This window comes from Octodon degus, unplaced genomic scaffold, assembly GCF_000260255.1.
Source record: "Octodon degus isolate 3935 unplaced genomic scaffold, OctDeg1.0 scaffold00048, whole genome shotgun sequence".
NCBI classification, from domain to species: domain Eukaryota; kingdom Metazoa; phylum Chordata; class Mammalia; order Rodentia; family Octodontidae; genus Octodon; species Octodon degus.
Genome location: NW_004524624.1, coordinates 1,341,428 through 1,360,368, shown reverse-complemented (window position 1 = coordinate 1,360,368; position 18,941 = coordinate 1,341,428). Strand labels below are relative to the sequence as shown.

Sequence of the window (18,941 nt, the reverse complement as noted above, 5' to 3'; positions counted from 1 at the left end):
CAATCCTTTCTGAGCCTCGTTTCCTCACTCACGCAGGCATGGAGTTGGAAGGGCCAGTGGTTCCCATGGACTAATCTCCTCCATGACAGGCTGCATCCATCAGCTGTGAGATCCCTGAAAAGGTAGGTTCCAGGGCCTTGCTCCCAGACCCTGGGCAGCAGCCTGAAAAGTTCCCTAGGAAATGGGGGTGTGCAGCCCGGTTTCAGGTCCAAGGACTGGATTTGAAGAATACAGACTTAATACGGACAAGAACTGTTATGTAAGGGTTGGCCAGACAGCTCAGTGGACTAAAGCACCTGCTTAGGCAAGCCCTAGGGGACCAGGGTTCCATCCCCATTCTGTGCCAGCCCAACACCCAGTCCTATAATCCTAGCACTTGGGAAGCTGAAAACAGGAGGATCACTACAAGTCTGATCTGTGCAATGAAACCCTGTAAATGCTGTACTAAGTACATAAAAAAAGAACTGTTATGTTTATGATCTTGTCTATTTCCCTGTGCTTGGAGGTGGGTGACAAAAAAACAAAATCTCTTCCAGCAAAATTATGCTAGAAATTATTTGTTTCCAGCAGTTCCTCTGAGCTAACGGCAGATGGTGCTGTCATACCAGCAATGACAAGGGAAAGTGTGGGGTTACTAAGTCAGGGTTCAAAACTACCTCACCTTGCCTTCCCCAGGCTAGGCAGGAGCTGACACTCCTGGAGTCCTGAGATGGACATTTCCCCTCACTCTCCGTGGATGTTGCACACACCCTGTTGAAAAAGCCAGGCCAACTGCAGCACCACTATCCTAGAAACTGCCACTTCTCTTAACAGCCTGATGCATAAACATCACTAAAGAGATTCTTGGTACCTAAAGCTACAGGGGCTCTGGGTACCTCAAGGAGGCTAAGGCAGCCAGAAGACAGGGCCTTTGGCCCCTGGGTATTCGGCCTCCCTAATAAAGGTCATTATAACTCTCAGGGACAGAGAAACAGAGACTATATAATCCAGTCTCACTGCCTAGATGAGAAGCAGGAACCAGGCAGTGATTACTATCTAGCAAAACCCTTAAACAGGTTGCAGAGACAAAGCAGCTGTGGTGTCCAAAGGCAGCGCCACCTGCACAGGTGTACCTGGATGCTCAAAGGTGGCTGGGAAGTCCTGGGTTCTTGTTCCTGCTAGGGAGAAACAGCCACAGGGCTCCGTGTGCACAGCCCAGTCCCACTGAGCTGCTCCTATATGCCTAGACCAGGTGCACTTGCTCTCATGCCTCAAGCTAAAATCTGGGGTTTTTAGGAAGTACAAACAAGACACAACTAACATTAGGAACTAAAATTATAAGAGTTTTATGAAAGGACAGAAACATGGCAATCCTGAGTTGAACTGGCCCTTTTGGGACATTTACTGCAACCCACTCAGATCCCAGCTGAGTAACTGAAGGCCAGAAAGGAGGAAGGGCCCTGCCAAGGGATGTGGAAAGCAAGAGCAGACCAGCACTGAAGGCCAGGCTTCCTGGTTTCTTGGCATTGGCTCCACGTTGAGGGTGGACCTTCCTAAAACACAGCACTCCAAGCAGAGGTGATTCTTAAATGGAATCACATAGATTTCTATTTTGTAACCAGCAGGCACAAAAATTTCTTGAAAAATAGGAGTTCTGCGACAGTGCCCATGTGTTAGGTGCTGCAAAATGTGATCATAAATCAATATCCAAAACTGCAAGAGAGAGAGAATGACAGAGAATACTCCCAAGTCTGGCTTCCCTTCTAAGAAGCCTCATGGCAGAGAAACCACATCCAAGGCCTCCTTCTGCCCTCTCAGACCCTTTCCTTGGGCATCTAGGATAAGGGGGACACAACAGAGAGAAGTAGGGACTATTGTTGCAGCTTTTGAAAGATCCCAAAACACAACTAAACTCCTCATCTTCCCACAAGTGTCCTAAGTGTAAAACCACTGGGAGAACATTCTCTTTGCATGTTGAGCAGGGAGCTGAAGTGAGGAAGATAAGGGTGGTGAGGAACATAGATTTATTTCTAAATATGAACAATAGACTGGCTTTCAATCCCCAAGACAGGAACTTCAGAAAGTCAAGTTGGGGCTGGCCAAGTAGCTCAGTGGATTAAAGCACCTGCAAGCGGGCACAGGGGCCAGGAGTTCAATCCCCGGGCCTGCTGTGCCAGCTCCACTCCCAGGGTGCACTAAGAGGGCAACTGAGACTGGGCGTGGTGGCATACACCTGTAATCCCAGCTCTTGGGAGGCTATAAACAGGCGGATCACTGTGAGTCTGATCTAATAGTGAGACCCTGAATGACCTGTAGACCTTCCCTTCCCTAAAATACCAAAAGAAAGAAAGAAAGAAAGAAAGAAAGAAAGAAAGAAAGAAAGAAAGAAAGAAAGAAAGAAAGAAAAGAAAGCCAAGTTGGACTATATCACCTCAAGCTGGGGACAACCATCCTGGTCCTACTATCTCACAAGAATGAGACTGATCATTTGGAGATTTAAAAATCTAGTTTGACCCAGATGTGGTAGTGCATGCCTGAAATCCCAGAACCCAGGAAGCTGAGCATGATCGCCTTGAGTTTGAGGCCATCCTGAGCTACATAGTGAGTTCAAGGACAGCCTGAACTACACAGTGAGGCGCTGTCTCAAAACAAACGAACGACTCTAGTTTGGAGATAGGATCCTCACTCTGCCAGAAATTAATTCTATAACCTCAAGCAAATTGTTCAACCCCTGGTAGACTTTCAAAATCTAGTACATGTAATTAATATTTGTGTCTACCTGTCAGGGGCGTGGTAAAGATTAAATACAGAGAGAGAGACATAAAAATGATGTATTAGGACAGTGCCTAACTCACAGTAAGCCTTCACTTTCAAGAACCAGAAGGGATGACAATAAAAAGGACACTGGCTCTTCCATTCTCTAGCAAAGGAGTCCCCAGGAAAGGATCATTAGTAAGTGCTCCATTGAACTGCCAAGGTACTTGTGAGATTATACACAATAACCAAAAAAGTGAGGGAAGATAAAATAAGGTACAATGTTCAGTTGCTGGGATCAAGAACAGCTGTGAGCCAGACAGACAGACCTGTGCCGTGGGCACCTTCCCACACGATACCTGCACCACTGCGGCGGGTGCTCATGTCCGCCACGTATATCCATTCATTGGTCGCTGGGTTGTACTGCTCCACTGTGCTCAGGCACTGGCGGGAAGCCCCATCATAGCCTCCAACAGCATACAGCTTCCCTGAAAAAGACAACATGGCTGAGGGTGATGCCAGGAACATTTTCATGGAACTGGAGTTTGACTGACTATCCATCTCTAACCTACTAGGGCATCCTCACCTCAGGCAGAGTTTGGAGCCCCCTTCCTCCAGGGGACCATCAAGCTATTCCCCAAACTGAGGAAGCATCCTTCACATTCCTGTCTTTTGTCTGTTCTTAAGCTATGAGCACTGCCAAAGTAATCCTGAATCTTTCTAAATAAGAGCTCCAAATACCCACTGAAAAAGCTGTGACTGGTACCCCTGGGACACAACATATTCCTGGATGTAGGGAGGACTAGGTTAAGATATCTCTAAAGCAAGGCTCCAGCACTGGATGGACAGTAACCTACATGACTCTCAGCTATAACCAGTCAGCCAACTTCTTTGCTAAAGGCTCACAGTAACAATGGGATACATATGAGAAAAGTTCTTCAGTGAGAAGCCAAATACTGTCTTAGCTATTGTTTCCCATTCCTTCCCTAACTCTGGTGGCTATAATGTGTGAATGGGGTATTCCGAATACAAGAGGCTGAGATATCCAATACTATTCTTCAGGGCATCTAAGGTTGCTGAGCAATGAACAGTTACCCTGAAGTATCATCGTCTACTTCAAAATAAAAATAGCAGTAAACAGCTATCTAAGAGCATCATTTCCATTTGTGGTTGGGGACAGGGAAAGAGGTCAAACAAGGATGCAGAAAATTGGTGCTGTGTTTGACATGTTTGAGAGCAGAGATGCAAACATTTGGGGTTTAACATTTAATCCTAGAATATAATGGGACAGTTCCTCTATAGCAGGCAGAGAGAGAAATCCTACTGCACTTGTAGGTCTCAGATCTACAAGGGATCATGAATTATCACAAGGATCCTGTACTCTAGCTACAGGCTAAATATATACCACCAAATGCAAATCCACTTAACAAGATTTTTTAATCAATAGTTTTTTGGATATTATTTACATTCCTAATTCCAAAAGCACAATTAGAATGTGAAAATGGTGTGGTTATTTTAAGTTAAAAAGATTCTTAGACTCAAAACTGTGCTCTATCAACAGGGCTACTAATATTGCAAATGTAATACTATTTCTTTTATTATCACTGAGGCTGGTTGTGTTTTCTTCCCCCAAGACCTCTCCAGTGACCCTTTTGGAAGAAAGAGACACCTCCCCTGCAGTCTGCCCTCCCCAGCGTGAAAGCTCAAACAAAGCTGAGCATTTTTTCCAGGGTCCAGGCCACTTTCCCTGTCTGCTGCTCCACAGGACTCTCTCTGAGGCATACACTCTGGCTCTGCTGAGAGTTTCTGCTCAGATTCCAATTCTCACTCCTCCTCTCTGAGGAATAATTCTTCATGCAGCCAGAGCTAGCCATCCTGACTTCCTCCATGCACTTCTCGCATCATTGAGACTTTAGAGCCACCATAATGAGATGACGAGAGGGAGGAGAGAGAGCTGAGTAGATATTCCTACATTTCCTCCCTACATAGTCTCACTCAAGCTGTAAGTGACTCTTCTACCCGAAGGAAACCCACAGCTTAGAGAGCTTCAGATTCGGGAGGGCAAGAGAAGCAAGCTCCCAGAGTGTCCTCCATATTCACAGAGCATTCTACAAGGCAGCACCTCTACACTGAACGCATTCCCAAAGTCCTTTGTTAGGAAAGTCTTTAAGCCACTACCATTAAGGTACCTCTTCTAGCCTCCAGTAGCCATGCCAACTGCACATGGCAAAAAAAAATCTGCTCAAGGTTTCTCCTTGACTCTATTAGCAGGGATTTGCTATTTTTAATCCCTCCTCTATTGTTGATATTTCTGGCCGAAGAACAAGGGGGGAATAGGAAGGTGGCTAGACAAAGCACTTACATTTGGCAGACAAGTCAATTTCTGTTTCACCAAGAGGATGAGACTGCAAAACACAATTTATCTTGGTAGAAGCACAAAATGCCTCCACTCACTGAGACCAGATGACTTGCTCAGCATGTTAGAATGATGTATCTTGCAATGACAATGGTAAGTACACAAAACCAATACAGTGAAAGAAAAGAATATTTCTTTTCATTTCTAACTCGATGCAATATTACACTTTGCCTAAAGCACACTTGCATGTGTTCTCGTGTGTGCAAATGAAAGTGTGAATATCTGTGTACCTGTGCAAATGAACAGATAGTCCAGTTAAGCCCCATCATCAGGACTGGATAATGAGTCAATATTTTTCTGTAAATGCTAACATTCTTATTCAAATAATACTCTATGCATTGTACACTGCACTGACTCATCTATAAAACTCCTACCCATAAGCATGTACCAATTGTCTGCAGAAGCACAACACAGCAAAAGATCACTGGGTTAGGATTTAGAAGACCTAGGTTTAAGGACTGGCCATACTGTTTATTATTACTGTAAACTCTCCAGGACTCAGTTTTGTCATATGGAGAAAAATCTGAGTCCAACCTGGTTTCTTTGGAAGGTTTTGGGGAAAAAATGAGAGACTGACAGTTTACTATGCACAGTAGGACCAGGTCCCAGCCCTCACCTTTCCCTCCTGCCTCATCCCACACACCTTTCCTAACCAGAGTAAGACTCAAACAGAAGGCTACCCCATAGAGATGGCCATCAGACCAGGGAGGAGGCAGCCACTTCATTCATGGCTCTGCTAATGTTCAATATATAAGTGTGAGGGCAAAATTAAATAATACAACATTCACCCCCACTATACTATACTCCTAGATCTTATGCTGATTCTGGGTTCCCTGCTTCCTCTCCCCTTGGCCCCACCTTTAGCAGAGCTACTGACAAGTGTGAACAAATGTTCACATTTTCCACTCTAGGTAATTCCTACCCTCCCCAACCCACTCAACCACCTCATAACCTTAGGCCAGTATCTCTCTCTTCCTGTTAAACCAGATCTTGGTACCTAACTCAGAGCAGTGCTCTGCAGAATGGGCCACAGGACAGGAAGCAACAAGGACGAAGCAAGACCCAGCCCCATCACCCCCAGCTGCTGCTTCTTACCCTCCACAACGCCCACACCCACACTGCTCCTCCGTGTGTTCATTGGGGCCACAAAGAACCACTCGTTGGTCTTGTAGCTGTAGGCTTCCACCGATGCCAGGCCTGGAGACAACAGACTAGTGAGATTTCCACGCTGCCCTGCCCCTACCTGCTGAGTGAAAAATATCTGTAGTGAGGTGGGGAAAGGGTACACACTTGGGGCTGCAGATTTAGACAGATGGTGCAGAGCCATCTTTACCTCATCCAGTGGCCTGTAGCAACTCCTGGGACACACCCACAAGGTCTACCTAGGGTATCACTAAGGCTTGAAGGGGGTGTGCCTGAACTGCACTGCAAATGCAAATTGCTAAATCCCCACAATAAATACTCTGGTTCCAAGTACACACCTAAAGCTCCAAGGCTTTTTCTGTGCCTTCTATTGCCTTTGCATCTGGAAAGCTGAAAACTTGCTTTCCACAGTTTCCTTGCAATGGGGGTGACCAAGTCTATGAGACCTAAGCCAAAATCTGATGGGGAGTTACAAAACAGCCTTCACTTTTCTCATATAGGTACCATGCTTCCCCACTTCTTGCTATCTGGAGAACCAGTGTGTTGGCTGGAGTTATAATAGCCATACTGTGATTATGAGGAAAAGACCAAAAGAATCTTAAAGAACTTAACTCTCATATCCTTAAGCAATTAGATCAAGTCAGAAACTGTTGACATCTACTTTTCTTATTCATTATTAAAATAAAACCCCTCATTTTTATTGCCATGGTTCAGTCAGCCTTTCTACTTATAGCCAAAAACAAGCTTCAAACAAAACAATGCACTACCCTTTCATTTTCTTTATTCCCAGGTCCTGTTGAATAAACACAAACTCCCCAGCAGCTAACAGTCATGGATTCAGCAAAGGAAAAAAAAAAGAAAGCCATAAAATATCATTAAATTGTGAAGACACAAATGAAAATTCAGGGAAGTAAAAAATATTGTCTTTGCCACCCTTGGGGCAAAAGAATACCATTTTACATTTTATAATGGAGTTACAATCTATAGAGATATCTACCCAGAAGCAGAGTAGCAAGGAAACCATCTCTCCGAGTCCATGTCCACTAATCTCACACTTGGACTCTGAGAAGCCTGACAGAATCCAGGCAGGATGCCCCCTGAGGCAGACACTTCTTAGGCCCAGGGGCAGCAGAAAGGACAAAGTCATGATGGATAGTTTTGTCCAAGGAGTGGCCTGTGCTGGGCCTCTTCCTACTGCTGAGCCCAGTCTCCTTGTCTGCTCCATAGAGGGTGCAGACAAGAGTCCCCAGGTGCCTTGCAGCTGAGCATGCTGTCCTTCTAAGGCTCATGCTCTGAGAAATCAGGCTGCCAGACACTGGAAAGCAGGAAAGGGTCTTTCTGAGTATGGTCCTTCCCAGAGCCCACTCACTGGACAGTTGCTGTATCCAAAATCTGGATGAGGAAAAAGAAGGATCTAGAATGGCCATGTGCTAGGTTTGGTCCTCAGGGAGGTGCTTTTGGGTGGTGGTAGAGCCTGTGGGAGAAGGGAGCTTTGGGAAAGCCCTTAAGTCACTGGGAGTGTCCTTGAAGGGAATGCTGGCATCCCAGACTCTTCCTCTTCTCCTTTGCCTTCTTCCTTGTGCAGTGAGCAGGTGTGCTCTATCCTGCACTCCCATGATAGTGTGCAGCCTTGAAACTGGTCCATAGCAAGGGAACTAATCAATCATTGACTGCAAGCCAAAAGAAACCTCTTCTGTTCATAAGTTAACTATCTCTACTCCTTCCTTATAATGACTAAAACCAGCTAATAAAGATAGGGATGTTTCTGGGCTACACATAGACACCAGCTGGTCAGAGAACAGGCAAAACAGGCTGTGTGGAGGGTGCATTATAGACTGGGAGAGAGAGAACACATCCCAGACCTACCGGTGCTGCCGTCAAAGCCGCCCACTGCGTAGAGCAGATCATTGAGCACCGCCGCGCCCAGGGTGCTCCGGCGCTCCTGCATGCTGGCGATAGATGTCCACTGGTCCTTCACACCATCATACACATCCACTGTCCTCACCCGCAGCGAGCCATTAAACCCACCCACGGCATACACATGGCCAGCCATGAACACCACACCTGAGGCACAGGAAACCAAGGCCCCAAGGTCAGGTCAGGTGAGTGAGTACCTATGCTGACAGATACCAACAGGGGAGTAAGGCAGGCACACGAGTTACTCACCACAAATATAACATGCAACTTTATATATATTTACATATGTGGAAGTCACTACGGCACTCACTGGATTTCTTTTCCTATGTGCTTTTCTAATTTTGATTAATTTAAGCAAATGCATGAATTAGCTTGGACTTTCAACCCCATAAGAAGTGACCTCAGAAGGGGCAGCCAAGAACTGTGCCAGAAGGGAAGGGAAAGGAGCCTGCAACATACAAATGTCTGAAGAAAGGGGCAGCAGTATGTGACTTCCCATGGAGCAAAGCCTAGGCAGGGAAATGGAGCTCCAGAGCTGAGGGCAGTACTGCTCACCTGCTCTGCATCTCCTGGAAGGAAGTTCAGCAATCTGGTCCCACCGGTCCTCCTCAAAATCATAGCACTCCACACTGCGGATCGCCTTGGGCGCCTGGCCACCAACCACAATCATGACCTCCAGAAAGACAAGCAGACATTAGCTGGATCTTGCTGGTATCCAATGGATGAACAGTGCTCAGCTTTTCAATTAGAGTAATGGCCAGGCTTTTTGGGTCATCTCCTAGCTTTCAGAGTGTATGGAGACACTGTTCCTAGTCACCAAAAGAGAAAAATAGTCAAGAAAAGCCTTCCCACAGAAATAGAATCAGAAGATCTTTGTTGCCCAAAGACCACTCAGGGTGATGTGGGTAAATGAAGCCACTTAAGTCATCTTCTCCAATCTCAAGTACCATCAAGAACTTGGGAAGGTAAATTTTATATCAAAATAGACTTGACTGTAGTTTGTAAAACAGTGCAGAAATTTGGATGCATTTTTAATATGAAATTGCTATTCAAAAATATCTTTAAATGCCTGGACTACAGTCACTTTTATTCACTGCAGTACAGGCAAAAAAAAAAAAAAAAAAAAAATTGTGAAGCAGTGCTCTAGGGCAGTTATCATAAAATTTATTTAACAGATAATGCTCTGAAAACTAGTGCTGATGGCATTATGTCCACAAGTAAGGTAGTACTACCACTGTTAGACATCATGTGAGGTGTATTGTCACTTGCCTGTCACCACAACCCCATGAGGTAGAAATTATCCTTCACATTAACAGATAAGAAAAGCAATGTTCAGAGAACATATGTAAATGGCACAAAGCCACCCAACTAAAAGTGAGACATTATCCTCCATACAGAAAGAGAGAACCATAACTGACCATCATTGCTCAACACAAATCATTGATGCCCCAGGACTCCAGAGCCATGTTCACCCAGTGCCCATGTGGGTGGTCACTTATCATCAGAGTGCACAGTACCTACAGCTAAATGTGGCTTGCAAAATGTTCACATCTCAGAAATCAGTTGTGACTTCTAAAGGGTTCCAAAGAAACCCAGGCCATGGGCCAGGCTTGAGCTGCTGCTGCTTCCAGAAATAAATATTCTGCATTTGTCCTCCCGCATGCCTCGGCTCACAGTGTCCCTGCTCTGTGTCAAAAGCAGCCTTTTTCAGAGAAAATCTGGATTCTACATTATTTCCCATCAGTGGTTCTCTGGGTAGGTAGCAGCCATGAACACCAGACGGATGCAACACAATCTTTTGGAAAACTTCACACAATGCCCAACTTACACCTCCACGGCAGAAAGTTTTGCCCTATGTTCATAAACATGGTGTCTTGGTTTTAAGCTGGTAAACCTATACTGAAGGCAAGATATTACCAAGGTTTTCTTTAAAATATTTTTAGAGCCAACTGAGAATGAAACTAGTCTTGTTTTGTTTTTTCTTTCTGCAAGGACTTCAGGTACCGCACATCTCTGCACACACCATTCCTTGTACTTCAGATGTGCTTCCCTCTCTGATTCCTGGGCTTTAACATCTGCTTCTCTTTCAGGTCCTGGTTCACCCGTCATTTCCTCTGAGAGGTGTTCTCTGACCTATGTGTCTGAGTTGTATGTCCTTCTCTGGAGCTCTCAGCGGCTCGGTGTGCTCCACATTGTGCTCTGGCCATCTGGGAACTCGTCCGTCTTTCTGTCTACACAGTGGGCCCTACCAGGGCAGCAAATTTACCTGCCTCAGTCATAAAGATAACCCTAAGTCCTCCTGTTGCCAGGTAAAACTGAGGACTCAAATGTTTGCTTGGAATAAAGAATGAGAGAATTAAAAACAAATAGCACATGCAAGGAGTTACGCAGAAAAAAAATGCATGGTTAAATGGAAAAAAAAAACCTGAAATGTCACTTTCCTCAATTAAGAAATGTTGGAATATCAGATTACAATTTTGGCAACATTAAGTAAAACAAACAACAGAAGGAACAAAAAAAAAGCAAGGGATTTTTCTATCTTTTGACACAATTACCAGAAAAAAATAAAGCTTTGTTTATTTCTTGTGCAAGCTATCAAATTTCTTCTGTAAATTACAAAATAAAATAAAATAAAATAAAAACTAAAGCTTCCAGGGAACCTAATTATGTTCCCCAAACTATCTTCTACTAGAGGTGGGGAACACATATTCATATCAGGCATATCCACCACTTGCCCCTGAGAAATTTCATACTAACAGAAGAACATTATTACAAAAATGGAAAAGTATTATGTTAAAATAAAATCTGAGTGTAAAGACAAAAATAATACAGGACAAGGTTTTCAAAACAAATGTGTCTTTGAGCTCAATAAAGCCACTGGTGAGAAATTACTTTTAACATTCAAACATGGAACAAGCTGAGAAGAGAAATTATAAGGTTTTGTGGGTGGAGAGCAGAGTTCTGAAAGTAGCTTGGGGAGCAACGAGGAACAAGTGTACATTCTGCTCCTCTCATAACCATAGAAACTCAATTTTTATTGCAATTCTTGTTAGAAGCCACCATGGAGGGAGCAGTGCATCCACCACTGTATTTGTCATGCAAAGCAAAAAGAATAAATCTATCTTGAATACTACAGAGTCGTTTCCATAGATACTTGATCTTAACAACTAATTAGGCAAATAACTGTATTCCAAAGTCTACATGTATTACAGCTCTGAAATTACACAGTGCCAGCTACGTCAGAAAACCACAGGATGTTAGAGCAAGGAGAGTCCTGAACCTTTCTTTCCTATAAGCCCTCACTTTACATTACATAGGCCAGGAAGTTCAACAGGCATATTCTTTTCTTTCCCAAACAATCCTAAACTCCAATTTACTAACGACTTGACACGTTTAATAGAAACTATGAAATCAGATCAGCTTATTAAACAATCACCATTTTGTGTTAAAGGAGTAGAGTCTCACTATGTTGCCTTGGCTGACTCTAAACTCATGAGTTCAAACAACCCTCCTTCAGCCCCCTGAGTATCTGGTCCTATAGGGACATGCCACCATGGCTGGCACTGATCTCCTTTGTAACATTCATCATTCTGGGTAATCTTGGGTAAGAAAGATTGGCCACGCAGGAATCACAGTAAACTAAAAGGTGGTTCCAGGCTAACAATGCTAGACTGAGTGTCATTTTTCACTTCCAAGGACCCTCACTGTAGTTGGAAGTCTTGCAGGACAAGTCATGGTCCCAATCTTGGGTCTCAACTGTCATGGTACATAAGGCTGCAGAAGTTCTGGAGACTAGAATATTCTGGTTGACAAAGGATAAGGGAACCAACTTTCTTGTGGAGGTACTTTTCACTTTGGAAGGTCAAATAACAGTCACTTTAGAGAGGCCAGTGAGACCATAGAAATATATCCTGTTTTCTTAGGAAAGAAATTTCCAGCATAACAAGTTTTAAGTACATTTATGATGCTCTCTCTTTCCCATAGATTCAATTCCACTCTTGTAACTGTGGTGTTCAAAGCAGGTTGCATCCTCCTCATTGCAATGACACAGCCCTGTGCCTGAGAGCTGTTAGGTAGCAGAGACTTGACAAAGAAAGAGAGCGCTGGTCAACAGAACAAAGCTTTCTAGCCAACATATATGCATGGAGACCCTAATTCAGCCTCAGGGCCACTGGACTCTCCAGTGACAGGAACACTGGGCTCTGCATACTTTCTTCATGGGGAAAGAGTAGAGTGTGTCCAAACTTTCTTCCATGACCAGTGAACTGGGCAGAAAGCAGGCCCAGCCAGTCGGTCCCTCGGGCCAGGGCAGGAAGCGAGTCTCTCTTACCCTGGTGCGTGGGGCCGCAGGGCTAACACCAAAAATTCATCCAAAGGAGTGAGTCGAGGTCGAGCCAGAAGACTTGTCCAAGCAGGTTCTTGAGCAACAGGTGCTCCTGGCAAGTATTAACAGACATAGTGGAGAAACAACTGGGGTTTGAAAACCAGAAAATATGAGGGCAAAGCTCCACAACAGAATAGAGGAATAGAAAAAAAGTTGGCTTGAGAGTCAGAAACATCCGAGCTCAAATATCAACCCGGTCACTGCTTAGCTATGTGACCAGAGGCAATATTACCTTTCTAAGCCTCATTTTCATCACCTTTAGTAGCAAGTGCCTGGCTTTTTCTCATAGTGCCAGGAAATCTAAGTGGTGAAAAGCATTTATCATGATTCATGGTGAACAGTAAGCACTAAATGTTAACTTACATTGTTTAAAACAGTTGCCAATAAATAAATAAATGAATAATTAAACCTGATAAATAGAACACAAATTTTTGAATAGGAAGATAAGTACCACTAATTCTAGGGATGAAAACAGAGCTTCTTCAGACTCCCAGAGTGTCTGCCAGGAAGCGGACCATGTTGAAGAGAAGCCATGCCCACAGAAGGACCTGGCTAGGATGAGGTCATCCTACCCACCTGCCAGCAGCCTTTGCTTCCAAATCAACTACTGAATATAAGACAGCCCAGTTCTGGAGCAAACTGCCCTCTTCTAGCCCACATGGATCTTTCAGTGTCAATTTTTAACAATTGAATAGAAATGACAACTGAACTGGAATGACAATGAAAAATGTCAGGTCCAGTACATTTCCAAAAGGCTCATTTGCATCTTCCTGGAATCTCGCTTCTCTGCTATCATCTGAGAACAGGGCAATGTAGGAGGGCTCTGAGTGAATGAGAGGCAGCCTCTGGTTGTCCGTGGCAACCCAGCATCAGAGGAGTGCTGGGAGGTACATGTGTGGGAGCCAAGATGATGCTATTAGCTGTTCCTGCTTGAAAGTGTCAGTATGATCTGTGCAACCCAGCCCAGGAAAAACACCCCTACTTCCCTGGCAACTATCTCAAGCAGAATCCGACTCTTTTCAGGGGAGGGACTGGCTGATAATGGATTCACTGCTGAGAACTGCTCTGCAGAGTGCAAATCTCCACTTCATTTCTCACAGTTTGCTCAGTCAGAAAGCCTATCTTGACTGAATTCATGGAAGCCCACACCAACCTGCCCTTGGATTTCCTGTGCCTGTTCCTCCATCTAGTCACTCCAGCGACCTGCTAAGTGCTCCTCTTCCTCTATTTATATGGTCACTGAAAAAGTCCAATCCTACCTTCTCAAGAGAGTTTTCTTAAAATTAAAAGTTCCTTAAACTAATTTGAAGATTACATCATACAATACAGCAACCATTGTTGAATTTCTATTACTTTAATGAAATTTTGTATTTTTTTCTGAAAAAAAATTAAAGTTTCCAATGGGCAGCAATCAGATTTCCTTCCACACAACACTCAGTTGAAATGACTTTGTGGTGCTTGGAAGCAAGATCATAGAACAGTTCTATGCTCAGGCTTGAGGCCAGTCATGCTAGGCTTAAATCAGTTCCGCCATTTACTAGCCTTCCTTAAAGATAGGTCACAAATCTTTTGATCTTCCTACACTTTGACATGAAACTTAACTCCTCTCCCTGTGAGGGTGGGCTACCCTTAGTTATTTGGGCCTAGGAAAGCAAAAAATGGCAAAGGAGAGGGGTAGTGCTACTGAAGTAAGCTTATAAGAAGGCTAAAGCATATGTGTTGGGTATGTTCTTGCATTTTCTCACACTAGTCACTCACTCTGAAGAAAGCCAACATCCATGCCTCGAGGTCAGGCCCAGGCAGCAAGAAACTGTGGTTGGCCGGCAAATAGCCAGGGGAGCAAGCTTAGAACTGAGTCCTCTGAAATAAGACTTCAGGTGACTGCAGTCCTGACCAATAATTTGACTTTATGAGAGAGGCAGAGCCGGAAGAACCCAGCTACATCACTGTAGATGTAGTGGACTCACAGACAGTGAAATAAAATATTTGTTGTGTTAATCCACCAAGGTTAGGGTAATCTGCAATGTAAAGAGGTAATGAATACATGAGTAGGTGACATAATACAACCTACAATCCAATTATGCTATCTATAAAATGGGGATAAGTGTACTTAAGAAAATCCTATCAGATAATAAATATAAATCACTTAGTTTAGTGTTGGGCACATGATCCATGCTCAGTAACTGAGATCCTCCATTATCACCATTGTGAGGATTAGTACTGTGCAGGACTTAAACCCTAGACATCAAAGCTGGTGGATGTGGTGCAAGTCTTTACACTGGTACCTCACAGCTGTAAAACCCCAGGCAAGTCACTCCATTTCACTGAATCTCAGTTTTCTCCAATAGAGTTTCTAGACTCCTTATGAAGAGAAAATAAGATAGGTTGTATTTAGAATTTACCCTGTACAATGAGCTGTAAAAGGCTCAAGTCAATAACTTCTGAGGATAACCCACTAATATTATAGACTGCTAGACAGTGTTAGATTGTTTAGTTGAATTCAAACACCTATAGTATTTAGATGCCAATAGAATATTCACCTCTGACAGGACAAAAAAAAAAGGATACAAAGGAAAGATCATTTTGTATTTATAGATACAAAATAGGATAAATTTATAGCTACTTTCACTTAATTCAATTTTAAAAAGAGGTGTACTAACAGTGTTTGACAGAAATATCCTGTCTGCTTCTTGTACTATGGATAGCCACTAAGAAGATAACAATGTACAGTGTACTGATTATCAAAACTGTCATATTAATCAGCTGTGAAACTGTCTCATTCATATTTATTTCTCAATAAAAATAATTTTTTTAAAAAATAGAATTTATCCTAAAACACAAAGCAAGAAACTGCTCCGTAAATGAAATTTAAATAGTAGTACCATATCATCACAGATGTTTTTGGTGAAAAGGACAATAACCCAGGAAGAAACAATATGCAAAGTGCACATTACTCTGAGAAGCCAACAGGTAGTGTGAGCTGGTGCTCTCTCGTGTAATCTAAGCCAGTTTCTGGATGCACACTCACAATCTGCATTTGACCTTGAAGACTCAGTTCAGGCCTAGGATAGTTTTTCCTTATCCCTCTTCATGCACAAATGTGCCTTGCCCTTTCCCCATCACGGTACTTATATGCTGCACTGAAACTGTCTTTTCACATCTGTCTTCTCTCCCTTCAGTCTAGGATGCCCTTGGAATAAGGAACCAACTCACGTGAGCTTCTGTAGTCCTGTCATCTACCCAAGTGCCTGGAAAGCAGTAGCTTTTTTATGGAAGTATGCTGGATGAGTGAATTAATATATTAATGGATTAAAGCATTCACCATAGTTTATTGCTCATTCATAATGGTTTATAGCTGAGTTCTAGGGGAGGAATATTGTTTGTTTGCTTAATTTAAACACCTCATAATTCTTCTAATCCTCCAAGTATCACAACTGGACTCATTCTGTGCTAGATGACTTCTTGCACTGACCCAAACTATGCTAGGGTCAACCTACATTAGTGATCAAAGGAGCTTATAAAGTAGGACATGACTTGTCATCACAACATGCAAAAAATATGTGTGGATACTGAAAGTGTCGTGGGAAAAAGGAGGCTAACATAAATGGGCAATACTAAATCTCCATAAGGTTACTACCTTAAAAATGTATCTTTTTCATTCATGAAAATATTTACTATTGCCAGGATCTGGGCTGGGAGCCAAAGACACAGATGAGCAATGCCTGCTGTCATGGAGCCCCCAGTTGGTGGGGGAGGTAACACTCTAGAAGAAAGGCCTAAATATCTGTCCAAACTATCAGGCCAGGGAAAGCAGTTATCTCCTGGAACTACTGTCCCTATGGATCAGAAACCAATGAAGTCATCACCAACCTGACTTTTCCTTCCCCACTGAATGGCCCTTCTCACCAAATTGCTACAAATGAGCAATGAGCTACTAAATTTAGAATTTAAAAAGAAAACATTTACTATTGTATCAAAAGCTATGTAATATTTATGGATAAATCTGACAAACGACATGCAAGACCTATATGTGGACAACTATGAAGAAACACTGAGGGAAATTAAAGATGACATGAATAAGTGGAAATGTATACTGTGTTCATAAATCAGAAGATTTAGTATTAAGATAGAAATTCTTCTAATTAATCTATAGGTTGAATACAACACTAATCAACATTCCCACAATGTTTTTATAGAAATAAACACACTGAATGAAATTCAAAGGGCCTAGACTAGTAAAACAACCACAAAGAACAAAACTGGATAACTTGTACTATTTCAAGTCTTACTACAAAGCAACATGGTATTGCTATAAAGACAGACAGACATATGGAATAGAACAGAATCTAGAAATATATCCAACACATATAGCTGTTATTTATAACAAAAATGGCAAGGCAATTTAAGGGAAAAGAAGAATCTTTCCTATAAATGGTAGAGGACAGCTGCATGTCCACATGTAAAATAAATGAAACTTGATCTTTACTTCTTGGATCATATTTTTTTTTTCAATTTCCAGAGTAGATTATAGAACTAAATATAAAACCTAAAGCTACCCAAAGTAGTACAGGAGAAAACGTTGTGACTTTAGGTTAGGCAAAGATTTTTTTAGATGAGACAATATAAAACATAGCAGAACAAAATTGAAAACTGTCATTCTTCTAAGTACACACAGCCATTCGGGAAAAGAATTTGGAAGTTCCTCAAAAAAATTAAAAATAAGACTACCATCTGATCCAACAATCCCACCACTGGGTATACATCCAAAGGACCTTAAATCAGTGTACCAAAAACCTGGTCCTGTCTCCTCTGCAGCCTTATTCACAATACCTAATATACAGCATCAGCCTGTGCCCATCAATGAAAAAAGAGGTAAAAAAAAAAAAAATGTAGATATACACAGTGGAATGGTATTCAGCCTTTTTTAAAAAGAAGAAAATCTTTTTGTTTGCAACTTGGTTAAACCATAAGGACAGAATACTAAGTGAAAACAAGGTAGTCACAAAGAGATAAATACTGCCTGATCTCTCTTAATATGCAGAATCTAAAAAAACTAAACTTATGGATTGAGAAAGTGCTATGATGTAGCCAACTCTTGGAAACAACCAATTGTCATCTGAAGAATGGATGAAAAAGATGTGATATTTTTATCCAATGGAATCCTACTCAGCTATAAAGAAAGACACATTTAAAAAAAGAAAAACTTTGGGGCTGGGGAGATAGCTCATTCTACATAAGCTTATTCCACATAAGCACTTGCCTTGCAAGCACAAGGGCCTGAGTTCAATCCCTTGTTCCGCAAAAAAACAAGAAAGACAAATTCAAAGCCTTTATCAGTAAGTGGATGCAAACTAGAAACTACACTCATAAGTGAAATAAATCAGACCCCCATTAGTAAATATCATATTGTATCCCTAGTGTAAGAACCTCAGAGAATAAATAAAACCTGAAAGGTATAATAGATATAGTAAAACAGAAAAAAAAAAAAATGAACTTAAGGATCAAACAAGGAAGAGGAGAGAAAGGAAAAAAGATTGGAAAAAAGAAAAGGGGGGAAAAACATGCAAGTATATATACAGGATGGCTAGGATGGCTGAGATGACTGTACTAATAATCATTTCCATCAGCTTTTGAAAATAGGAGTTAATGTTTAGAATTTTCACCTTGACTAACTCTGCATGCTGATATCTGTGATCTAAGCAACTACATCAAGGACAGCGATGTGTAATACAAAACCCATGGTTGAATACCTCTCATCTTGGTCTTCTAAATGTGTACTGTTTCTGTCTTATTAATTATTATATTCTCTTTAAAATAAACTCTTTTTAAAAAATACAAGGAAAAAACTTAAGATTTCTTGAAAACAAGGGCAATATTCAACTATTTCTCCAATATTACATAACTACATCTGTTAATCTGAGCAACAGATTTGATGATAAAACCAACCACTGCTAATTAGCTATTCCTGTTTTGAAAATCTGTAACAAATGTATTGTTGTATGTTATCCTGTTTCTGGTTTTTTTCCTATTTGTTTTTGCTTCTTTTTACTCTTCAAAATAAAATAAAATTGAATTTAAAAAAAAGAAAGAAAGAAAGCACTATGATGACTACTGGGGCTAAGGGAAAGGGAAGAGGTCTGCAGAGCTGTTGATCAAAGTATACAAAATTTCAGTTTGATAGGAAGAATAAGTTCAAGAGCTCTATTTTATAACACAATGACTATAGTTAATAATGACATATTTATTATTGAAATCATTTAAAAAGCAAATTTTAAGTGTTCTCTCCACACCAAAAAGTTAAATGTGTGAGGGAATACATGTTAATTAGCTTAATTTAGCTTTTTCACA

General features: G+C 42.0%; 1 protein-coding gene across 4 annotated transcripts in view; it reads right to left on the bottom strand.

Moving 5' to 3' along the window:
* Klhl3 (kelch like family member 3) overlaps positions 1–18,941 on the bottom strand; it is a 113,212-nt gene that overhangs the window by 10,839 nt on the left and 83,432 nt on the right. For all 4 annotated transcript variants that reach the window (XR_002821349.1, XM_023716533.1, XM_004632234.2 and 1 more), the window contains 4 exons: positions 8,765–8,882; positions 8,159–8,356; positions 6,245–6,346; positions 3,093–3,221 (listed from right to left, as the gene is read on the bottom strand). Coding sequence is in view for 3 of the 4 variants with exons in the window: in XM_023716533.1 (XP_023572301.1) it covers positions 3,093–3,221; positions 6,245–6,346; positions 8,159–8,356; positions 8,765–8,882 (547 nt within the window). In the remaining variant the exon portion in view is untranslated. The remainder of the gene's footprint in view (positions 1–3,092; positions 3,222–6,244; positions 6,347–8,158; positions 8,357–8,764; positions 8,883–18,941) is intronic.